This window comes from Trichoderma virens (genome assembly GCF_000170995.1).
Source record: "Trichoderma virens Gv29-8 chromosome Unknown TRIVIscaffold_6, whole genome shotgun sequence".
Taxonomy (NCBI): domain Eukaryota; kingdom Fungi; phylum Ascomycota; class Sordariomycetes; order Hypocreales; family Hypocreaceae; genus Trichoderma; species Trichoderma virens.
In genome coordinates this window covers 1,992,039-2,013,752 of record NW_014013743.1, presented here as the reverse complement: position 1 = coordinate 2,013,752, position 21,714 = coordinate 1,992,039, and the positions used below count along the sequence as shown (strand labels likewise).

At 52.5% G+C, this 21,714-nt stretch overlaps 5 protein-coding genes across 5 annotated transcripts; 3 read left to right on the top strand and 2 right to left on the bottom strand.

Moving 5' to 3' along the window:
• Positions 1 to 123: 123 nt before the first annotated feature.
• On the bottom strand, positions 124 to 2,600 carry TRIVIDRAFT_83874 (uncharacterized protein; the record flags this gene model as incomplete). The annotated part of the gene is made up of 7 exons (XM_014101441.1): positions 124 to 381; positions 412 to 1,467; positions 1,526 to 1,664; positions 1,956 to 2,018; positions 2,118 to 2,147; positions 2,292 to 2,387; positions 2,502 to 2,600. 6 exons carry the CDS (start codon positions 2,331 to 2,333, stop codon positions 359 to 361), a joined length of 1,353 nt encoding a protein of 450 aa, XP_013956916.1.
• A 1,135-nt stretch (positions 2,601 to 3,735) lies between these two features.
• TRIVIDRAFT_212963 (uncharacterized protein) lies at positions 3,736 to 4,299 on the top strand (the record flags this gene model as incomplete). The annotated part of the gene is made up of 1 exon (XM_014101440.1): positions 3,736 to 4,299. One exon carries the CDS (start codon positions 3,763 to 3,765, stop codon positions 3,994 to 3,996), a length of 234 nt encoding a protein of 77 aa, XP_013956915.1.
• A 2,078-nt stretch (positions 4,300 to 6,377) lies between these two features.
• TRIVIDRAFT_60458 (uncharacterized protein) lies at positions 6,378 to 7,927 on the bottom strand (the record flags this gene model as incomplete). Its single annotated transcript, XM_014101439.1, has 3 exons — positions 6,378 to 7,458; positions 7,551 to 7,765; positions 7,856 to 7,927. The coding sequence occupies 3 exons, from the start codon at positions 7,925 to 7,927 to the stop codon at positions 6,378 to 6,380; spliced, it is 1,368 nt and encodes a 455-aa protein (XP_013956914.1).
• A 3,599-nt stretch (positions 7,928 to 11,526) lies between these two features.
• TRIVIDRAFT_60459 (uncharacterized protein) lies at positions 11,527 to 12,170 on the top strand (the record flags this gene model as incomplete). The annotated part of the gene is made up of 2 exons (XM_014101438.1): positions 11,527 to 11,889; positions 11,988 to 12,170. 2 exons carry the CDS (start codon positions 11,527 to 11,529, stop codon positions 12,168 to 12,170), a joined length of 546 nt encoding a protein of 181 aa, XP_013956913.1.
• Positions 12,171 to 13,462: 1,292 nt separating this feature from the next.
• On the top strand, positions 13,463 to 14,161 carry TRIVIDRAFT_200990 (uncharacterized protein; the record flags this gene model as incomplete). Its single annotated transcript, XM_014101437.1, has 1 exon — positions 13,463 to 14,161. One exon carries the CDS (start codon positions 13,463 to 13,465, stop codon positions 14,159 to 14,161), a length of 699 nt encoding a protein of 232 aa, XP_013956912.1.
• Between the last annotated feature and the right edge of the window lie 7,553 nt (positions 14,162 to 21,714).

Genomic DNA, 21,714 nt, shown 5'->3' with positions numbered 1-21,714 from the left:
GCAGAACGACAGAACAGGGCGGGACATGTGATCTACAACTCGGCAAATACACATCACACAACAACAAAGGCAGAAAAATCTACACAGCTTCACATGGGCACGATGAGACACAGAATTGGTTGTCGAAGTTATCAATTCACTTCTATCTAGTTTTTTTTGTTCCCTTTTGTTTTGCATTCCCGGAGAAGTTCTGATGGAACCCTTATTCCCAGCCTCTCAATTAACGCGCCTCGATACATAGTCGAAGGCTCATGCATAGCAACATTGATCGTTTCGTCGTAGAAGTGAGCGCACGGTGCCCCACTGGAGAAACCTCACGAGGGACCCCAGAACATCAGGTGTTGATGATGGGTATCGCTTATTTCTTGGTGGCCTTGGCAGCGGACTTGGTGACCTTGCCAGCGGTGGCAGCGGACTTGTCGACAGCCTTGATGACACCGACAGCGACGGTCTGTCGCATGTCACGGACGGCGAAACGACCCAGGGGAGGGTAGTCGGTGAAAGCCTCAACGCACATGGGCTTGGAGGGAATCATCTTGACGATGGCAGAGTCACCGGACTTGATGAACTTGGGGGCAGTCTCGGTAGCCTTACCGGTACGGCGGTCGATCTTCTCCTGGAGCTCGGCGAACTTGCAGGCAATGTGGGCAGTGTGGCAGTCAAGGACGGGGGCGTAGCCGGCACCGACCTGACCGGGGTGGTTCATGACGATGACCTGGGCGGTGAAAGAAGCGGCACCCATGGGGGGGTCGTTCTTGGAGTCACCGGCAACGTTACCACGGCGGATTTCCTTGACGGAAACGTTCTTCACGTTGAAACCAACGTTGTCACCGGGAACACCCTCAACGAGCTGCTCGTGGTGCATCTCGACGGACTTGACTTCAGTGGTGACGTTGGAAGGAGCGAAGGTAACGACCATACCGGGCTTGAGGACACCAGTCTCGATACGGCCGACGGGAACCGTTCCGATACCACCGATCTTGTACACATCCTGGAGGGGAAGACGGAGGGGCTTGTCCGTGGGACGCTTGGGGGGCTCGATGGAGTCGATGGCCTCAAGGAGGGTCTTGCCGGTGAACTTGCCAGCCTTGGTCTCCTTCTCCCAGCCCTTGTACCAGGGGCAGTTGGTGGAGGGCTGGAGCATGTTGTCACCGTTGAAACCGGAGATGGGGACGAAAGCAACAGCCTTGGGGTTGAAGCCGACCTTCTTAATGAAGTTGGAGGTCTCCTTGATGATTTCCTGGTAACGAGCCTCGGCCCAGTTGGCAGTGTCCATCTTGTTGATGGCGACGATGAGCTGCTTGACACCCAGGGTGTAGGCGAGCAGAGCGTGCTCACGGGTCTGGCCATCCTTGGAGATACCAGCCTCGAACTCACCAGTACCGGCGGCAATGATGAGAATGGCGCAATCGGCCTGGGAAGTACCAGTGATCATGTTCTTGATGAAATCACGGTGGCCGGGGGCGTCTGTGAGGTCCTGGTTAGCACTGGTTTGCGGGGGCTGGATGAATGGGACGAGACATACCAATGACGGTGACATAGTACTTGGGAGTCTCGAACTTCCACAGGGCAATGTCGATGGTGATACCACGCTCACGCTCGGCCTTGAGCTTGTCAAGAACCCAAGCGTACTTGAAGGAACCCTTGCCGAGTTCGGCGGCTTCCTGTTGAGGGAACGGTGGTTAGCATCGCTGCAAATAACGAGACACAGATCGTTGAATGAGGACTGGGAAGTGGTAGACGATGGCAAAGAGCAGCGAGGTAGTGGTGGGGTTGCTGGTGCACCCCCACTAAAAACCAGAGGCAGCAAAAAATTTTGCGTCGCTGCAAAGGAGGGGTAATGGAACGAAAGCGGGGTGACGAAAAAATTGTTGCCTCGATGATTCTGAACAGAATTGTCGAGCACAATTGAATGTGAAGGGGAAATTGATGCGAAAGCAGTTGATTGAGCTCACCTTCTCGAACTTCTCGATGGTACGCTTGTCGATACCACCGCACTGGTAGATCAAGTGACCAGTCTGTATGGCGAATGGTTAGCTGTGTATTCAAAAGCGTAGACTCCCCGCATCAAACGGCAACGTTTGATGCGGAGGCGAGAGGCAGAGGGTGTAACTCACGGTGGTCGACTTGCCGGAGTCGACGTGGCTGTTGTCGCAAGTCAGTATTGTGTTCGATCGATCTCATTCATGATGATGGACGGAATACGCACCCCTAGAGGACGGTGGTTAGCACAAATGTTCCAGAGTCAGAGCGGCGGACGATGCCGACGAAAGTGGTGGGATAATACGTACGATGACGACCACGTTGATGTGAGTCTTCTCCTCCTTACCCATTTTTGCGGTTTGTGAAATGTAGCGTGAGAGCTGTGTAGTCCTTGACTAAATTGACTGGAGGCAAGCAGAGTCAGCTCGAGAGGTTCTTCCGACGATGATGGTGATGATGATCCAGGTGTTGGAAGATGCAATCACCAAGGCGAAGGCAGAGGGAGAGGCAGCACATACAAATTCGCAGATCGGATGCTTGAACCGGGTATGCGAGACGAAGAGCAGAAGGAAGAAAATTTCGAAAGCAGATGGTGGGAGGAGGAGATTTAAAAGGTGGTGGGCGGAGGGGTGTGCAGCGCTATTGCTGTGCTTTTTTTTTTCTGCCACGCGGGGCAGCAAACGGGGCTTGTGAAAAAAAAAAAGCCTTAAGGAGGGGCAAAATAAGCGGCGTCCGTTTGCTGGCCTAGCCCTAAGGAGCGAGCCCCAACGAATGATATTTTCCTCTACGCTGCCGTTTCCCACTCAAACGCACCGCAAACCCGCAAGAATTTTTTTTTTCCTCGCCTGAGCGCCTTAGTGGCTGTGGGCGATCTGGCCAATGGGATGCTGCGATTTGAGCTCGCCCTTGTTAAGTGCCCGCCACGATACGATCTGGTATGATTGTGGAACATACAGTACAGGCAAAGCTGAGGTGTGCAAACAAAGAACCTTGGAACGGAAGAGTCAGACCGATGGAAGCCTTGGGACTCCTTGCAAGCCATCACGTACTATGTACTACGTAGAGCAGAGCTCTGTCGCGAGTAGATGAAGCATATCGCGGAGTTCATTCATGGGCCGACCTGATGCCTAAATGGATGGCGGCCATCACTTGCAGCGCTTCCAAGTTTCAGCGAACCTATCCCTTCTGCAGTACGGGGTGCCAGTGCATACGCACTCCCACCGCTTTGATCATCCTGCGTACCCAGTACGTGCTAAACCATCTACTTTAGTAGCACCTGAGTAGTAGGTAGTACATAGTACGAGTGCCTGTAGTATTCGTTACCTCTGCGGATCGTCTTTTAGGCAAACCCCAAAGAGTCATCGGCCGCTGTCCATGATATCACACAAGAGCCTCAAGTTCGGCTCGGTATGACACAAACAGACGGCGAAAGAAGAGACAAAGAAAAACAGCTGACGTGGGCTACGCTCTGATGCTCAAAGGAAGCTATCAATGGGTACGACGAAATCCCAAAATGAGGAACCATTAGCCTGCTGCTACCCTTCTCCTGCTGACTCTCTCTGTCTCTCTCTTTTTTTTTTTTTTTTTTTTTCACTGCCCAATCCACCCACACTCGGCTGCTGGCGCGCGCCAGTTTTTGCCCAACTCAACGCTGTTCGTTTGGGTTTCAACTCGGACGATGTACTGGTACCTGCTATCTCCTTATCTTCCATCACACGGGTTGTTACACCACAGGAGTGAGTCAATGGCGGTGAGTGAAGCCGTCGTGATGAGCAGATTATGATGGTTTGCACTCGTGGTGCTTTGAAGCATTCGGTGGGTGAAAGGCCCAGGAGCAAGACGTCTGTCTGCTCTCTTCTCATCGACGAAATCGTGCTATACTATGTACGAGTAGTGTTCATCTCCAGAGACCATCTCCATAGATATTCCCTACATGGGCTCGGTCTCTCTCTGGCTCCGCCATCACCACTTGCAGCTACTACAGTAGGACTAGTAATTCGACCTCCCCTGTAAAATATGTGATATCGCCAGAGCCATTTTTTCCCGCTCTCCAAAGGATTTTTCTCTCTCCCTCACCCACTCACTCGCCTCCTTGCTGCTACCCCTCCATCAGCCCCTCCATTCATCACTCACCATGAAACGTCAACCCCCCCCCACTTCATGCGTTCTATTCATCACCTGGGCATTGCCACCGCTGCAAGTTTTTCCCTGCCCTGCTCTCATCGACCGATGTACAGTACCTGTCCTTGGCTTGGCTGGTAGGCGCCGAATAGGAGGTGCAGCTCCCTCGCAGGATGAATGCGATGTATCATAAATAGTGCCTGAAAAGTCAGTTGGAAGTGAGGGGAGAGGCGGGGTTGATATGACGAGTATCAGGCTGCCGTCCCGTGCGTATCAGTATTTGAATTGCTGCCGCCCCCCGTCCCCGTCCAGAAGATTTCGTCCACGTCGGCCCACGCTGGGGATGCAGCTGCGCGTCTGAAGCAGCCGTACCCAGTGCTTCACTCGCTGCACTGGGCACGGATCAATTTGCCGTCGACGCTCGCAAGCGCCATGGTATTTATATGCTAGGAGGCGCCAGCTTCTCTAGCTACCTAGCGTGGGCCCGTCCGTCCCGTTATCGACGACATAGCTGAAGCTTAAGTCGATCTACCAACAAAGGAGCTGCCTCGGCGTGACCCTTGATTCCATCCATGGAAACTCTCTGTCCCTAGTGAGTCCTACCGTGTCCATAACCTGTGCGATGCGCTGCTTGCCGTGGCTGTGCTACTCAGCCAAACTGGATCTTTCATCATGGAGTCCAGGGTGGCTGTCGCAACGTTGATGGATGAAGCTCTGAATATCTATGTACTCATTTGCTAAGCTCTTAAACCGTAGGAAAAGATGAGAGACCTGACTCCTACCATGGAACTATCACGTCTCTGAAGTAGGATCGTGGTCCGTGGTCCTTTACTTCACCTCAGCCACCACTCCGATCATGTCCACCTATTGGTGACTTGCAACAAAGAATGCCTTGTGCATCTGGTCACCTCTCAGAAGAGTTCCAAGCACACTCTTGGCCATGGAACTCATAGCAACCTTGCTTATGCCACTACCTGTTCGTTTCCCATACCACCAACTTCTGCTTTTCATCGCCGTAGATACCCTTCTTCCGAGAAGTTTATTGATATACTCTGCAAAAGAACTGTGCAATTGCTGGGCTTCAAGTGAGGCTCTGGCGGTTGCGTCGTCTTTTGGAGAGTATATCAATAATCTTAATTTAAGAAGTATGCCTTCGACGGAGAAAAGAGGGAGCTGGTGGATTGGCCAAATGACCCAAACGCCAGGCCTTTGAGTTCTCTCGGAAGTCGCACAAACGGGACGCCAATCATCGTCAGCTCCTCGCTCTGGCAAGGAATGGAACGAAGAAGGTGAGAATTCAATTCTATCCACTCACCAGTGAGTACCTTATTGACGATGAAGCTTCTAGGATTAGGGATTCCTGGAGGAGGAAATAGAAGAGCGTCTTGTCTATAGCATCTCTCCCTTAATACTACCTATTATTCATCGTTCCAATACCTATGAGTTCCCGATGGGCAATCTTGCCTCTGCGTTTGCCGTCCTCCTGCTACCATGAGGCTTTGCTTGTGTATTCCCAGCCCCAGCATGTACCACCTCGGCGTCCAAACAGCTGCCAGCTGGCCATTTACCGCCTTGCTGCCCCTTATAAGCCCGGACATGTGCCTCGTATCCCAACAGAACCGCTCTTCCGTATGGTCGAGTGGTTCAAGCTGGCGCCCGTATAGAGTAAGAGCAACTCGTTGGACTCCTATTCTCTCTGCGTAGGTGATAGCCAAGGATCCTGGTGCAAATCCGGGTGCGGGCATGCGGTGGTTCGATTTCCCATCGACTCTCTCTTTTTCTTTTTTTTCTCGCCCATTGAGTTGCTTTTTTTCCTGTGCCTACCTAGTCAAAAGATGTTCAGTTTGGCCTATGATTTGGTCATACAAAAAGCCCCTCTTACTACGCGTGTTGCCAATTTAATGAAGACATTCCCAAGATGATGCCCTTCATCTGGTCCTTCTCCTGCCATGTGGATGCCTGAAGCGTTCACCACACCACGCTTGGTTCCTTCCTCACAAAGTTCCAAAGTGATGACGCGTTCCTGTAATCGATAGATATGCTGCAAGAAAAAAAAAACAGTGCTTCGGATTTCATCCGTTTTATTGGACTCCCAATGAACCCAATCTTCTATCTACCAACTTGTTCGATTTGCTTGCTTCTGTTACTGTACAGTCACCTTCTATCCGTGTATGTTTCCGCATTTCTACGATATTTGCCTCTTCGCTCCTCTTATGCTGCGTCACAGCCAGCTTCTATCGCTGGGTGGACGACTAAATTTCCTTGCGTTGGTTTTATTGACCCTTCTTTCCAACTGACTTTGGCCCAGTCATCCCTTTGGGAGCCTTCAGCCCCAGAAATGCGACCGTGACAACGACAAGAGCTCCCATCGAACCCATCGTATACGCATACTCCCTTCCAGCCCACCAATATACGCTCGTGAAGACGATCGGCCCCAATCCACGACCCAGCTGGCCCCAGCTCCGCATGATACCCAGCTTGCTTCCACGTTCGTGCTCGTTGGCTTCGAAGCTGCTAAGAGCGTTGAGGCCCGTCACAACTGTCGCCGATGTGACGGCGAGACAGGTCGCTGCGGCATACAGGCCTCCAAGCGTGGAAAGACGGCTGAGGAGAATAAAGGCCGTGAGGCAGGCGACTGTGCCGATACGTACCGATAAGAGGGGAGTCAGTCGGCGAGTGATGCCTCCTTGGAACACAGAGGCCACCAGGCCAATGTACCCAAGCAGCCTACCATTCTTCCCAGAGGTGAACTGGAACAGGTCATACGTCATAAAGGACAGAGACGTCTCCATTCCTGAAAAGAACAGGAGAAACACAAAATGAGTAGCGTAGAGCAAGAAGCGTGAGTTCGTCCGCGCCACCTCCTTGGCCGGTGTCTGCTCTCCATCCTTCTTGCTGGGCCCGTCTCCCTGGGTTGCCTCTCCGCCAGCCAAAGAGGGCAGAGTTTCTGGCAAGTAAAAGTACAGGTACAGTGTCTCGACACCAACCAAGACCAAACTGAATCCTGCGGCCACTGCAAACGGGTTCGCCCATGCCGTGGCAACCGTGCTTAACCACGCCCCCAGGCCCGGCCCAAAGGTGAAGGCGACCGAGAAGCATGCGCCAATGATTGCCATGGTGGATCCTCGTGTGGTTTCGTCGGAGATATCGCTAGCCATGGCGGTGGCAAGCTGGACATTGCCCTCGGAAAGACCACCCACAACACGGCTGGCCACAAAGGTGCGGAAGTCGACTGCCACCACCCAGAGGAGCACAGACACCATGTTTCCGCACATGGATGCAAGCAGCGCATAGCGGCGGCCGTAGCGGTCAGAGAAATGACCGATCATAGGAGACGCGATGGCTTGCAGGAGGCTGTGACGCATCTTGTCAGTAGCTGAGACAACAAACTGCAGGCCCCCCCTCAAAGAAAGCCGTGGTGTGTGATGATGTTGCCAGATACTTACGAAAACAAGGAACCAAGTGCTCCACCGAGAAGGACAATGTCATATCGGGAATCAATGGGTCGGGAGAAGGACGCCTTGTATGCATTCAGCCCTCCGAGCACCTGCTGGAGGAGAGTGGCATGAGATGCGTCATGGTGGATCAGATTGGGAGCCTCGCGGTCCCGATAAAACTCCAAGAGCTTTGGGAATAGAGGGAGGATGAAGGTAAAGGATATCTGGGTGCCTCCCAAATCAGCTGTCTATCCTACAGGTATGGTCGATGCTCGCGATGCTTGCGATGCCTCCTCTTGGTTGCTGCAGCTTACCAAATCTAGAAGAAGAGACACGATGATAACCCGAAGCACACGCTTCCGCGTAGCAGGGTCGACGGCCACCATGTTGCCGACGCGGAACGGCCAACCAACAGATTGTCTAATCTGTACGACAATAGACAAGAGAAAGGAGGGGAAAGATGGACAACCAACCCCCAGACAATGAGCCGCTGCTCAAACTCAGTACCAAGCAAGCCTTTCGTGTGTTGATGGAGAAGCTCTCCGAGACAAGACCCACCAACAATAGAGAGTGACGATCCGCCAAGCAGGACAGAGAGAAGGGAATGAATTAAGGCAAAGCCTAGCGCAGTCCAAATTTCGGCAGTTCAGCAGGTACTACTAGTACTCCATGCTTCCCGTGCTTGCATGCGGGAGGAGGATGAAGAGGCCAGACAGTCCGTTTTGATCCCCACACTGAATCCAACCCTCAGGCTTATGGCCGTGCGACTCGGGTGGAGCCCCCAGCAAAACAAGAGGTGGGAATGGGCCGTTGGTGCTGACTTGGAGCTCACTTTGGCACCCATGCTGTGCGTAGCGGGCAGCTTGTGCCTTGCACTAAGCAAGTGCGGCGACTTTGATCGCACCGCTGGGTATGAATTGCTCCGAATTGCTGGATTACCCCGGATCAACATCAGCTACTAATGGATCCTCCGAGGCGCGAATGCTAACCTGGAAGCAAGTTCTGTCTTGTCATGACGCCGTAGTACTACTCAGCATCAAGGGTAGTGGCAATTTCTTTCCTTGTGTTTCTCCTGGCGCTTTGACATCTGCAGCTCGTTCCGCTGGTGACTGAGCTTTGGGCCGTCCAGCCATGGCCGTGTTCTTCGGACGTGCTCGTACGAGGCCGTCCCAGACACTCTAGACAAGGGTACACACGGACTCTCGAACCGGAAACCTGCATACGTGCACTGCACTGCCAGCCTACCATCGTTCAGCCCTTTTCCTTTGCCCTCAGTCTCACCAATCAACCCCAGACAGCGACATCCCGGTGTGCCTGTTTAGTGAATGAGGCTTTCCTGTGTTACCAAGTTTTCATCCTCACACGAATAGATGCCGTTCGCAATCTCGGCCTGCAAGATCACGCTTCGAGGCAACTCTCCGGCGGTCCGCGGATGGAGGACATGGCGGCAGGCAAAGCCACAACCTATGCAGTATCCCTATGCCTTTATGCAAACCCATCACACAGAACGGCAGAGCTTTGTGCCACACTTATGCCGCTCGATACCTGTCCACAGTTTGCTACCTCAAGTCGTCTTTCTAGCTCATTCTCTTGCCTTTTTTGGGGGGGAGAAGTGTAATGCAGATACGGCTTGAAGGACTCAAATTGTGCTACGTGGCTTGGCAACGAATGTCCGTGATACTATCCCGCGTCCCGTATCTTTTGCATCGAATATAGTCCACCAAAGATTTTCGATCAAGGGAGAACAATAGTCACAAGCGACGGAGTGATCTCCGGGGGGGCTTGCTAATCCAGATGACGCGGTCGAGGTCTAGCGAGCGTGCCCTGCATCCCCGGACACCTTTTTTTAACCTGCACAGCTTGGTGCCTCGGCGATTTTAACAGGATAACTTTCACTTACAGTCTCTTTCTCGTACGGTTGGACCTAGATTCTAGACCTGCGTTGAGTGATCTGCACTCCGGACGAATAGCATTCATATCATGCCTCCCGTGTTGACAATCTCGACATGTGCTTTTTCAGCTTGACATGGGCCGGCACCCGCGTCGGAATCAAGTACAAGCACAACTTTCGTGCCGTCCCATGCAACTCGCAGAAGGCCCCATCTCTCCAGACCGGTCAGTGGAACTCAAGGTAAAAATTAAGGCACCCACAGGCAAATGGGGAAGCCATACCACACTCTCACCACTTGCCAGGATTGCCAGCCCTCACACGCGGTAGAGCCATCGGCTTCCTATCACCCCTGGAGATCTAAACTTTGCCCCTCGTCTGATTTGCAGGTTTCCGAATTCCAGCAGGTGCTCTAGACTCGCCCTTATCGCTTAGGTGCGTCACCCACCTCTTAAACACTTGCAAGCATCCGCTTGGCTTGACCCCAGGGATGGCAGAAGTTCATTTCATTAGTGAAGGAAGTGGGTTATTATAATGGTAGACTCCACTGCGTCTATCAGTTCAATTCTGGTAAGTGAGGTTTAGGTGAATATCCATCGTGAAATGCTATATACGGGGGGCTTGGCTGAGGCAGTTGCAGCATCGTTGAGTTGGCGGAATAAAAGGGGATGGGGAGAGGGAACGCCTATTCTTGGACACCGAGAAGAAGCTCCAGTAATCAAACAAGCCTTCCTACGTCAGAGATGCTTTCGGGCGTTGATCAAGATACGATGTTGCTCGCAGATATTGTTCCACGACAACAAATAGCGGACAGCGCCACTGGATCAAACTGCCCGCCCAACGAAGCTTAGCGATACAAACAGGCAACAGAATACAGCCACCCACCCGTATTCCAGAATACGAGATGCATTCAATTTCAAGACAAGGGATATTGTATTCAGCTCATATCCCACACTCGATGCTACATGTGGCAAGCCTCAAAGCATGAACACCTCCGAGAGTCGGCCGTTACCCCTGTGTGGAGAGGGGAAAGATAATATAAGGCAACCCGACTAAATCGAGACAAAATTGCCGAAGGTTTAAGGCAGCCCGTCCTTGTGGGTTCACAATTCCCAAGTGCAGAAGGGCCATGCAGGCCGCTGTAGGGGGAGGGAGTGTGTTCCGCCTCTCGCCCAAAATAGGGCGATACATTGTAAGTTCCGTGGCATCATTACGGGCAGATCAACTCCCAACCCTGGCACGATACGCTGCGGAATGTCCCATTCCGTGGATCCTGGGAGACGGCGAGAGCTTTGAAGTTTCGCCACAGGGAGAATCTCGATAGGATGAATATGTCCGAACTCTTACCAGCTTGCAAGATATTAGAACGCTGTTAGCCAGGCTCGACGACACCATCATAAAAATTGCTGCCCTAAATAAGAGTTATTCATCTCAGAGCAGCCACACAATCACGGCCGAATCGTGATGTCGTGCGAACTAGCCAAGAGCCTGTTTGCAGAGACGCAGAGCCATCATTGACATCCACTCGAATACACTACACCTATGACAACGGGCCTTGGCAACTTCAGCCCTCTAGGCGAGATCCGCAGCCACACAGCATCGCACCACCTTCCTATAGGCTACAACTGGGGCCGGTGGAAGCAGAGCTGCCTGATAAGCGCCGTCATTGTCCTAGTCCTGATGAACAGGACGAGCAGCATCCAGCCCAATCGAAGGGACGGCTGGGGAATGGCACCTGAAGTCCGGATGTTTGCTGTATCCCTGACCGTATGCGGCCAGAAGGGTATTAGCGCGTCCCTCGGCAGCTGGTCGTTCCCATAGATCTCCAGGCAGGATTCACAGCTATCCCCGCACAATTTATCCTAGCCGTCTCTGGCCACAAGGGCAGTCGAGTCCTGTGGAGTTGAGACAGATAAACCCAAGAAGGCAGAGGCAACGGCAAAGGCAACAACCCCCATATCCAGCTTGCCAGCTTTGGTGCTAGTATTGCCGGCCAGACCAACACGATGGCATGCCAAACGAAACTCAGCTTGACAATCGAGAGCCAAACAATCTTCTGTAAGCGACTCACCGAGTCTTCATGGTGCTCGACAGACAATGGCTGGACCCTTGGATCCTTGCGTCGAGTTGCCAGCCGCTCACGAGCTTCGCTTCAAGCTCATTGGACAGAACCAGGGTCTTGGCCATGGAGACACAAACAGATCAAGGCGGCTCAAATTAAGTACAGTAGCACTCATCTGGTGCCTCAACATGAACAGCCCGCCAAACGAAGGATCAGAGCATGGTCCACCAAACGAGCACATTTCACTGAGGCATGCTGTCATCAACTGGGAGACATTCATCCTCTACTACATAGACGACCAAAGAACAAACCTGGCACACCGGTGCGGGTCCGGCCCCTCCAATCGGCCCCGCCCCGTCATTTCCCACCCACAGCGGGCTATGCCTAATCGCATGGCAGTAGGAGGTTGTAGATGCTGGCAAGCCCTTGATGTTTTCTCATACGTTCCCACGTTAGTAACTGTGATATGCCAGCTATAGATATAATAGCCATACAGCTGAGATTGCAACAACAGCCTCAGCTGGGTATTCAGGCGCCCAAGCTGCGTAGGTCGCCAGTCCAAGGAATTTTCACAAGAAAGAAGCGACGGAAGCATGTAATGCATGAGGATGTTTGTCCCATCCAGCCCCAAGCAAGGCCTAGAACCAGTAAGGACGCCCAGCAACCTCCCTCGACTTGAGTGGCTTGCCAATAGTCGCCGTTTGGTTGTTTGCTCAGGTGGGCGAATTGCATGCCCCTCTGAAGCACACCAGAGCCATCATGCTTGGATGGCTTGCCCACACAGCTCTGCCATGCCCCTCATCCCCATCCCTCTTCTTATGCTGTGGTACACGAAAGCATGGTCGAGATCCTGCTTGGTAGCTTGGTAGCCAGAGCAAGAAGATGATGCGCTCCTAGGAATATTGCCCCGATCTGCCTCGGTGTCTTGTTTAGACTTAAGAAATAAAATATCATATTATCAGAGTAGCAGTTTGGTCTGTTGTTGTGCTGTATTGTAACCATCTTGTCACTTGACAAGTTGCATAGCCATCTCAGGGAAGTGATCTCTACCCCTGATCCCCGTTATGCACATGGCTTCTCCTATCACACCGGTGCGAGTGGATGGTGGGAACAGTGCCATATACAGAAGTTTTTACCGATCTAAAAAGTCTTAGTATCCATTCAACCTTTCTGGGGGTGCTGGGGGGCCCCGAATAGGAGAGCGCTTAGGTCTGTTCTTTGAGAGGTTGTCGTGAAATGCCTGTGTGACGACGAGAAAGAATGAAAGACAGAATAACACACCTTCAACTCTCTTAACTGCTAATTGTGATTCGAGAACCCCAAGAACGGAGAATGTACCTTTGATATTTCCATGAGCCGTTGTCGTTTTGACAGCAATCGACGGATTAGTCAAGTCCAAGTCTTGTACGTCAGGCCAGCTTCGATCTGCTCTCATCCTTGGACTGTTGGAATATGTTTTGTGGATCCATATGCATGACTGTAGCACCATGGATCATTGATGCAGTGGCCGCCCTGGAGAAGTCCGACGGATGCTTTTGCAACATGCTCCTAGGACGGGCCACTTTAGACTAGCTTCCCCTGTACCGTGTAGCGTTGGGACAAGGGAAGCATGTTTGTGACACAGACCTAATAATCGTAAGAGTTTTATAGGTGTACAGCATATATGAGAATCCGACGAGACGAATGCCGACCAGGGGGTGAAGCCCATGCCCTTGGTGAGTAGCGAGATGCTTTTAGGCCCGCCTCGATATGCATAATGTCGGCCACCGATTTTGCAAACATGCTGTAAAAGACAAGAGTAAGATAAGAGAAGAAAGGCAGAACTCTCAGAGTCTTGGACAAACCGGCAAACATAAATATTCGCCCACTTGCCTTTGCAAATCAACCCTTTCAACCTCAACATACACAGCACACTCTTCCATTGCTCCTGGCTCCCTTGGTCCACTTCTATCCATCTACTTTAGAAACAAAATGAGCAGCATTGCCCATGATTCGGCTGCCGGGTCAGCAAAGCCCCTCATCTTCGTGCTCACCCTTGGCGAAGAGCAGGCCCAGCTCACTTTCCAGGAGTCTCATGCGAGCTTCTTGAACGAGCTCTTCGAGAGAGCAACCGTATGGCACGCAAAGACGACAGAGAAAGCATTCACCTTGTTTACTCAATGTTCCGACCCACACGCCATATTCGTCGCTGATGGAGGAATCGCGCGCGCCAGGTGCGAAGTCATATCGCGGAGGCTCGTGCAGTATGCCGCAAGTGGTGGCATCGTCGTCTTTGGCGGCGGGTTTGCTGCCTCAAGCCACGAAAACTTGGAGAAGATCATGAAGCAGACCTGGGACCTCCCATGGAATTTCGGTTCCTACCAGCGCACCACGCTGTCCCTGAATTCTCAGGCAATCAGCTCGACCCTCGAGAGCAAACTGCCGGCATCGTATAGCCTGACAGCTCTCTATGTCTACGGAATGCAGCCATGCGAGGCGTGGTACCTCCCGACTGAGTGTTCCATTGTTGAGGATCATGTGCCTGGCCCTGGACCAGTTGCCGACTTCAATGAGTCGCCCATCATTTTCGCTCGCTATGGATCCGGACATGTTGGATACATTGGGGATGTCAAGCCTGAGAACGGCACAATCCTTGCGATGCTTGCGATGTTGGGCTTGCTTACCGAATGAACGAATGCCTTGTGGTTCCATGGAGATCATGCCTCGAGGGTCACTGTGTGTTTCTAGGCATGTTGGAACAATAGATGGTAGAATGAAAGAGAGTATCGTTATCGGCCGAGGAGGGAAAATCAAACTGAGAAAGAAAGAACAAAAAATCTGAAAAAGGAGACAAAAAATGCCCCCAAAAATATTTGTCCAGCACCAATGTTTTGTATGTCGTGGCCGACGACATTGCGAGTCAGGCCGTTTTAGGCAATAGGCACCAGCGAGAGGTTGTTGATAGTAATTTAAGATTGTGTTTCATCATTTATTTGCTTTGGTGCCGTGGTAACACCTGTTGTAGCACGAATAGTATCCAGGGGCTTTCTTTGCATGATACCAGCCTTTGCCAACTTGATCATCTCATCTGCTGGAAAGAAGGAATATCCAACCACAGCCAGTTTCGCTTGATTCTTGCGGCCCAGACTTTCAATTGGTAAGATACCTCTGATACGCTGAGCGTGCAAAACCTGTGTCCGAGGACTGGGCCACAGCGGCCGAGGCAGGCGATGCCACCATGGCTGGCCATTGGTGTGAGGGCGATGATACACTGGATGTGTGTCATTTCTATTCGTTGATGCAGCGGAGCACCACCATCCGGCTGGTAGCGCATTTCCCAGGCGGCTATTCATCACCCACATTTGGAATGAGCTGCGTCAAGACAGGGGGCTGGCGGCCGTCGTGGCTTGATAAGGAGGGCGAACCACGACAAGAGCAAGGTTCAATAAAGAGACCGGGAAGATGTACGAGTATTGGGCGCAAATCGTCCGAGGTGGCTCTGCGGCTACCAGCCGTCCAACCCACTAGTCCGGCGTATCACATCTCCATCAACCTGCTAACACAACACGCCATCACCAGCATCGTGCTCTAATCCGAGAGATTCCTTAACAAGTCGCTTTTTCTTTCCTTCTACAGCAAACGCCACGAAAAGTGACGGGCAAATCAGGCGATGATGCGAGCCTTGGGCCTGTCGATAAATGAGGAGGCGTGGCCACGCGCAAAGTGACGTGGGAGGCATTTTGGACCGCAATGCAGGTACCGGGGATTGTCTGCAGAGAAGGACACAGGGATTAAAGTTGAGTGTTCGATCGTCACTGGAGAAAAAAAAAAATTCCCCATCGCCTAGCCCTCCAAATGCAATGAGGGGGAAGAACGAGCTGCGAGGCGAGGAAATCGCAAAAGAGAATGAAGGATATGAAAAGGAAATCAAGTGTCGACACGCGAGACTTTTGCCTTTATCTTGCCTTTATCCTGTTCATCTTGCCTTAATCCTTCGCTTACAAGAACCTTGGAAGCGAGAGGAAGGGCAATAAGCGAGAGAAGCCGGAGAATGAGGAAAGCGCAACTATCCGTATCCGACGTGCTTGCGCTTGGCAAACTCGACAGGATGCATGGCATGGCATGGCATGGCATGGGAAAGGGAAAGAGCAGCTGCTGCATGAAGAGATGCACCTTCTCCCAACCCCGCCCCCACCACCCACCACATTCGTCTGACGACTTCCTATGGGATTTCCAATGGATTTCCAATGGATACTACCGATATGGCCAAAAACCCCACCATCATATTCCATCTGCTCACGACCAACAAGAACGTCTGCTGCCCGGGATGAGCATCACGGATCAGGAAAAGTCACCTTATTTTGCGAGCCATCACAATCGCAGTCGCGGGACGCTACGGAGGGGTGTGTGAGAGCAAACCGCCGTCTTGACGGTATGTATAAAAGGACGCATCATCCGCCTGCATCGCCCAAGCTGAAGCTGAAACTCAGGCCTGTCATACGGTCATACGGTCATACGGCCATACGGCCGTTTGAATTCCCTTCTCTGCTCTTCTCTTGTCCTCCCCAGTCCCAGTTTTCAAACGGTGCGGCAGACGGTACGGGCTAAGCCGGCATCATAGGTAGCCACGGCAGTTGACCTCTGCTGTTACCCTACCTTGCCTTGCAAGACACGCATACACACGCACAACCGACCTGCAGGGGAGCAGACACGCGGATGATGGGCCTCCTGTATGTACCGCTGGACACACCGGTGGGTGCACAGATGAGCACATGGATTCGACACATGGCTGGACTCTAGCCACACCAAACCCAACCTCGTCCCGGCATCTAGTGCGTCTGTCAAAGATGCAAAGATGCACCGTCCCGCATCCTGCACTCTTAGCATTGGCGCAGAATGTCCGCCAACACCCACAAACATCCACATGGCCATGCCCAAGATGCAGTAGCTGGGCCGGGGCTTCAACATCAGCGAATCGAGCTGGCCAGGGCGGCAGCGAGATCCAGAAGCGATGCAAAAGGATAGCCCTGCGCTTGCAGGCCCCAGCCTCTCCAGCCTCTCCCCATGTACCACCCTGCCGCAGGGTCCATGCATCCCCCATCCGGCTATCATGGGGGAAAGACCATGGGCAGCAATCACCGCATTTCCCAGGGCCCAACCGTCATACGCCGGTGCCCTACTAGGGAAGTCCCGACGCCGTGCCGGCCATATCAAGTCCCACTTCGCCGGGTGTCATGTTCTCCACCTACGGCGCTGACGACGTCTCCGTTCCACTAGCCTCTCACACATGATCCAGCTCACACGTTCTTTCTCTTCATACGTGGACGACTGGCGTCCAAAGCGACGACCAGCGCGTCGGCGTGGATGCTCTCTGAATCTTGCCCAACTGCCATCAAAGATTCTTCAGGGCACAAGCAAGATAGCCACTGGCTCATTGAACACACAAACACACGCACAAACTCCTCAAGTTTACTCAGACAGGTATGATTCAACTCGTTGTTCTGCTCTCTCTTCATCATATTCTAACAAAAGAATTTTTAATAGGTAGACATTAATTTGCGTTAGGCGGTGACGTCGCCTGATATATAACAAAAGAAACATTACCCAGATCATGGGGGCTCATGTGGATGATTATATCTCTATATCACGGCATTGCCTTTTCGTCCGTGGGGGTGCGCGACGGATAGCTCCTGACCCAAATTTTTCCCAGTCTATTTTCCCTCTCTTGCTCCCAAAACCGATTCATTATCCGAAACCCAAAAGTATATCAACAGTCGAAAGAAGATTGCCGCCATTACCAAGAAACGCTGAGTCGTTCGAAACCCGATCGTTATCGGGAGCTTGGTTCGATCGGCGTATTACTATTAAAAGACAGCTGCAAGGTCACCGTCAGCAATGCTCATGAAAATATGACAAGAAGGGCGGAAGTAGGGTGCTAGGACTCACCTGACTGGTACAGCTTGTCACATTGTGAATAGGGAAAGCAAGCGAAAGACAAGGAGGCCAACCCAAGAAGAAAAAAAAAATCATTATTTGGGCTTTGGTGGCTGAGGAGAGTTGGGCTTGATAATGCCAGTGGTGTCATATGGTCCGCGCATTTTGGCTTGTGGAGAAGAAAGAAGGAAAGCTGGATAGTGGTTGCAGTGGTGCTGATGGTCGTGTCGCGAGGCGAGACTGGTCAAGAGACGTCCGGAAGCTCGGAAAACGGAAGGAGAGGTCGGATTATGGTCGATTGCTCGAGGGCCACCGTTTTTTCTTGTTGGATGAAGGAACGAAAAAGTGGACGGAGTTGCGGGAACGGTCTGATATTTTAAACTGTTTCCACACCGACCCGGTGAGAGCCTTCTTTTGAGAGCTCGCCGCCTGTTCGATGGGTTCTCGCGTGGCTTTTTCGCTGGTCGGGCTTATTTTTTGCTATGATTGCGGCACCCGATATTGCGGTCTACCCTTGGCGGTCAGTCAAACCCCTGATGTTGGCCCCTGCAGGATTTTTTTTACCCTTGTGTGATCGACAGGGGTGTCTTTTTTTCTTTTTTTCTTTCTTTTTTTTCTTAGTGTTTGCCTTGTATTGGCGAGAGGTGGGCGGCGGAATGGGTGTGAGACTGGGAGGCCTTTCGGGGGCGCTAGCAAGCCGTACGCGGGACGAGGAGAGAGATAACGGAGGGCGTTCAGACGAGAGCTGATGGGTATGGCAAGGCTTGTCGGAAAAGGGCAAAGTCACTGCTTTCCGAACCCAGGAAGACGTGACTACGAGTACCAAGTACTAATGAGATGAGTACGACGAGAAAGGCGTGGTTGCTTGGTGTTGAGGAACCTAAAGGTTTTAGGGTTGGCCCAACGCTCTACAACTTGGGCGTCGTGGCTACAGTGGGGGGGAAGCTCATTAGGCGGGAAGGGGTCTTTGTGCGTGCAGGTGCAAGGGTAGGGGATGAGCTGGGGGCATGGATGCAGGACAGCCCATCGTCTTTCTAGAAGCGCTGCTAGACGTCGCGTTGGGTTGCGGGAAGACACGTTGGGCCGGGACAGCAATGACCAAAAGATTGTGGAGCAAAATCAATCGGCATGGCGGTTGTCGCAAACCGGAGGGCAGCAGCGTTACTTGCAAACGCACCAGGACGGCAGGGCATTCCAGAAACGACACACTGGCTTCCGAACCACATTCGCAGCTTCTCAAGAAGGAATCCGACAGTTCACACGCACATGGAACCCACTATATGGGGACATACGGAGTACGAGTACGGAGCCAGGGAGCATACACACCACCTTCGCTCATAGCGCGCATTGGAAACCATGGCCTGGCTTCCCTTGCCTCGTTTGAAACTCGTCGAGTGACGAGACCACAGAGAGACGAAAAGACGAGCTGATGACGTGCACGGCCCGGATCCCGAAGAGCCTCAACCCCTGTTGTCCGCTTCCCCGCCCCCTTTTCGGTAGTTAGCCGGTTGAGAAAGAGGCAGCAAAAGGCGACGTTTCATCAACATTTGGAACCATCGTCGTGCCAGCGGGCAATGACAGGGCAAACGACAGGGCAAATGACAGCCTAGGTGGGGAGGGGCGTTGAAATCCTGCTGGGCGAAGCGGCCCTTTCTAGCTCCAGGAACGGGCGGCCCCGAGGGATGAATGGGGTGTCTGTCAAGAACGGCGTTCCGGGGCTTCTTCGACGCGGGCTTCCAACTTCCCCAACTGAGCACCGTACGAGTACACGTACAGTATCGTGCAGCACAGCCAATACCCGCCCCTATACTTACTGTACTCCGTACTGTACTCTCTGCTCCAATGTTGTGGTAGGCAGGCAATGCTTGTCACGACGACTCGTACTATTTGCTGCCCCCATCCCCCCCTCCCCTCCCCTGTCTCGCAACCAGGAATCTGCTACTGCTGCTACTGTGGGCCAGCCTTTTGCCTTCAAAAAAATGACACTAACGATTAATGCACTGGCGTGAATCCGGGAGAACAAAAGAAAATTCCCCGAGCCTCGCCTCTCTATCTGTGACGGTGGCTGCAGTGTTTCCCATCCATTACTTTTTTCCCCTTTCACGCCGCTCTCTTATTACCTCGCGATGAAATCCGAGGACTCGAAAACTCAATAACTCGGTGAGTTAGAACCTAGCCACAGACAGGGAGATGTCATGGGGGTAGGGGTGTGCGAGGGGAGCCGCTGATAAGCCTAACACTAGTACTCCGTAGTGTTGGAGACAAACCTCACCGGCCTATTACTCTGGTGGCAAGATGGGCGGGCCTTGACGGAGAGAGAGCGCCTTGCTTACACGTTGAACAACGCACTCCTCTCTAACGAGTGGTTCGTCGTGGATGGGGCAGAATAACGAAACAATGACATCCAAGCGATCCCCGGAGCCCACTCCTGAATGAGCGTACAGTCTTCTGGTTCGACGCTCAGCTGGAGCTTGGCAGAGGCACAGGAACAGCACAACACAGCATGGCATGGCAAATGCAAGCTGTAAAGGCATCCATGCCCGGGTGGCTCCTTTCCCTGACGTCGAACGGGGCCGGGGGGACGACTCAGCTGTTGGCACGTTTTCTTGAATGGGCACAGACGACCACTCTTGGGTATCCGTTGGCCCTCTTGGAGAGACCGCGCGCCAAAAGAGACGATCACGAGGGAGCTTACGGAGTCTTCGTACATGGTACAGTAAGAAAGCCACATGGAGCGCCGTCGTCCCGCTTCATGGCATGGTGGGGCCGATCCGATCCTCCCATAGCTCCGGTACGATGGTCCGTGATAGGTTTGATTCAAGTCTCAGCCGCTCGGGCAGATTTCCTTTCTGCGACCTACTGTTGGGTTCTACCGTTTCTGACCCAGGATGGGGATGTGAGAGAAACTCGGCAAGCTTTGTTTGGTCTGGCCACATGAGACAACTCATCAGGGACTGCATGATTGCTTCGTTCTCACCGCAAGGCGGACGAAACCATTGGTGTGCCGCGACATGCTGGTGTGGGCGAGGGTGTTGTTGTTGTTGCTGTTGTCGTGGCGTTGCATCTATCCATGTCTTTTTTTGGAGAGCAATCCTTCCATGTGATGGGCGTCTTTAACCGTTCAAGCAGAAAGACGGGTTTAGACTGGAGCAGACGCGGCGTGTGGCCAGTATGATGATGATGGTGGTGGTGGTGGTGGTGTTGTTGTAGTAACGTGGTGGACGACGATGACAACGACCACGATGCTGGGATGGGGACTGGCTGGACCCCCGGACCAGACCAGGCACGCAGGCGGCAACCAGGGCCCAAAAAGCAAACAAGCAAGAGGCAAGGCGGCAAGGCAAAGCGGAACGAGCAAGGCAAGCAGGCATTGAACGGACCTGGGCCTCTTCTCACACCTCTGACCGCCTTGAGACGAAGTTGACGCCATGCGCCATAAACAGCTCATGCATGGACGATTTGTTGCGGAGCCCAGTTGTTGACCGCCACAAGGGCAGATGATTAATGGAAACGGTGAAATCCGGAGGGTAGGGAATACGTGGCATGATTTGAATTCAAGTTGTGCCCTACTATTTGTTCAGCAGGGAGGGCCGTGTGCGTGCCTGCCTGCGTGTGTTGTTGTTGGCATCGGCATCGTGTCGTGTCGTGTCGTGTCGCAACGCAACGACAAGGGAGAGACAGGATGACCACCACGAAGATCTAGGCGAGAGAGCCTCACTCATCATGCATACCGAGTGGCGGCCCAGGAACAGGCACTTGCTGTTAAAGGGTGGGAAGGCGCCGAGATAACGGCAACCTATTCTTGGAAAAGAATTTTTGATATGACAGCACATACATACAGCAAGTATGTAAGGTATGGTATGGAGTGAGTGTACCGAGATGCAATATTGGAGAGTTCGGCAAGGCTACGTCAAGGTGGCATCATTCTTGGGCTTTTTTTTTTTTTTCCTTTCACCTTTTTTGCTTTTCTGAATTCAAAGACTAAAGGACATCTGAGAGGGGGAAAAAAATCATGACGAAAGAAAGAAACGTTGAGATAGAGAGGCAAAGAGAGGAGGGCTCGTGGGTGGGAAACATGTCTCTTTCGAGAGGCGGTGTCGATTTTACACCAGGGATTTTCCTTTTTTTCCCCCCTAGTTTGTGTCACCGACAACTCGAGAGCTTTATCCTCCAAAGCAAGGGAGGGTGAGTTTGCAGGGCGACGTCTCTTCCCGGCTTCGACTATTTTTGGGGCTAGTATAGCGAGACTGTACACGCACTGTCTCGGAAACGCTGGTTGTGTCAAAGACCGTCAAAGACCACACAGAAGC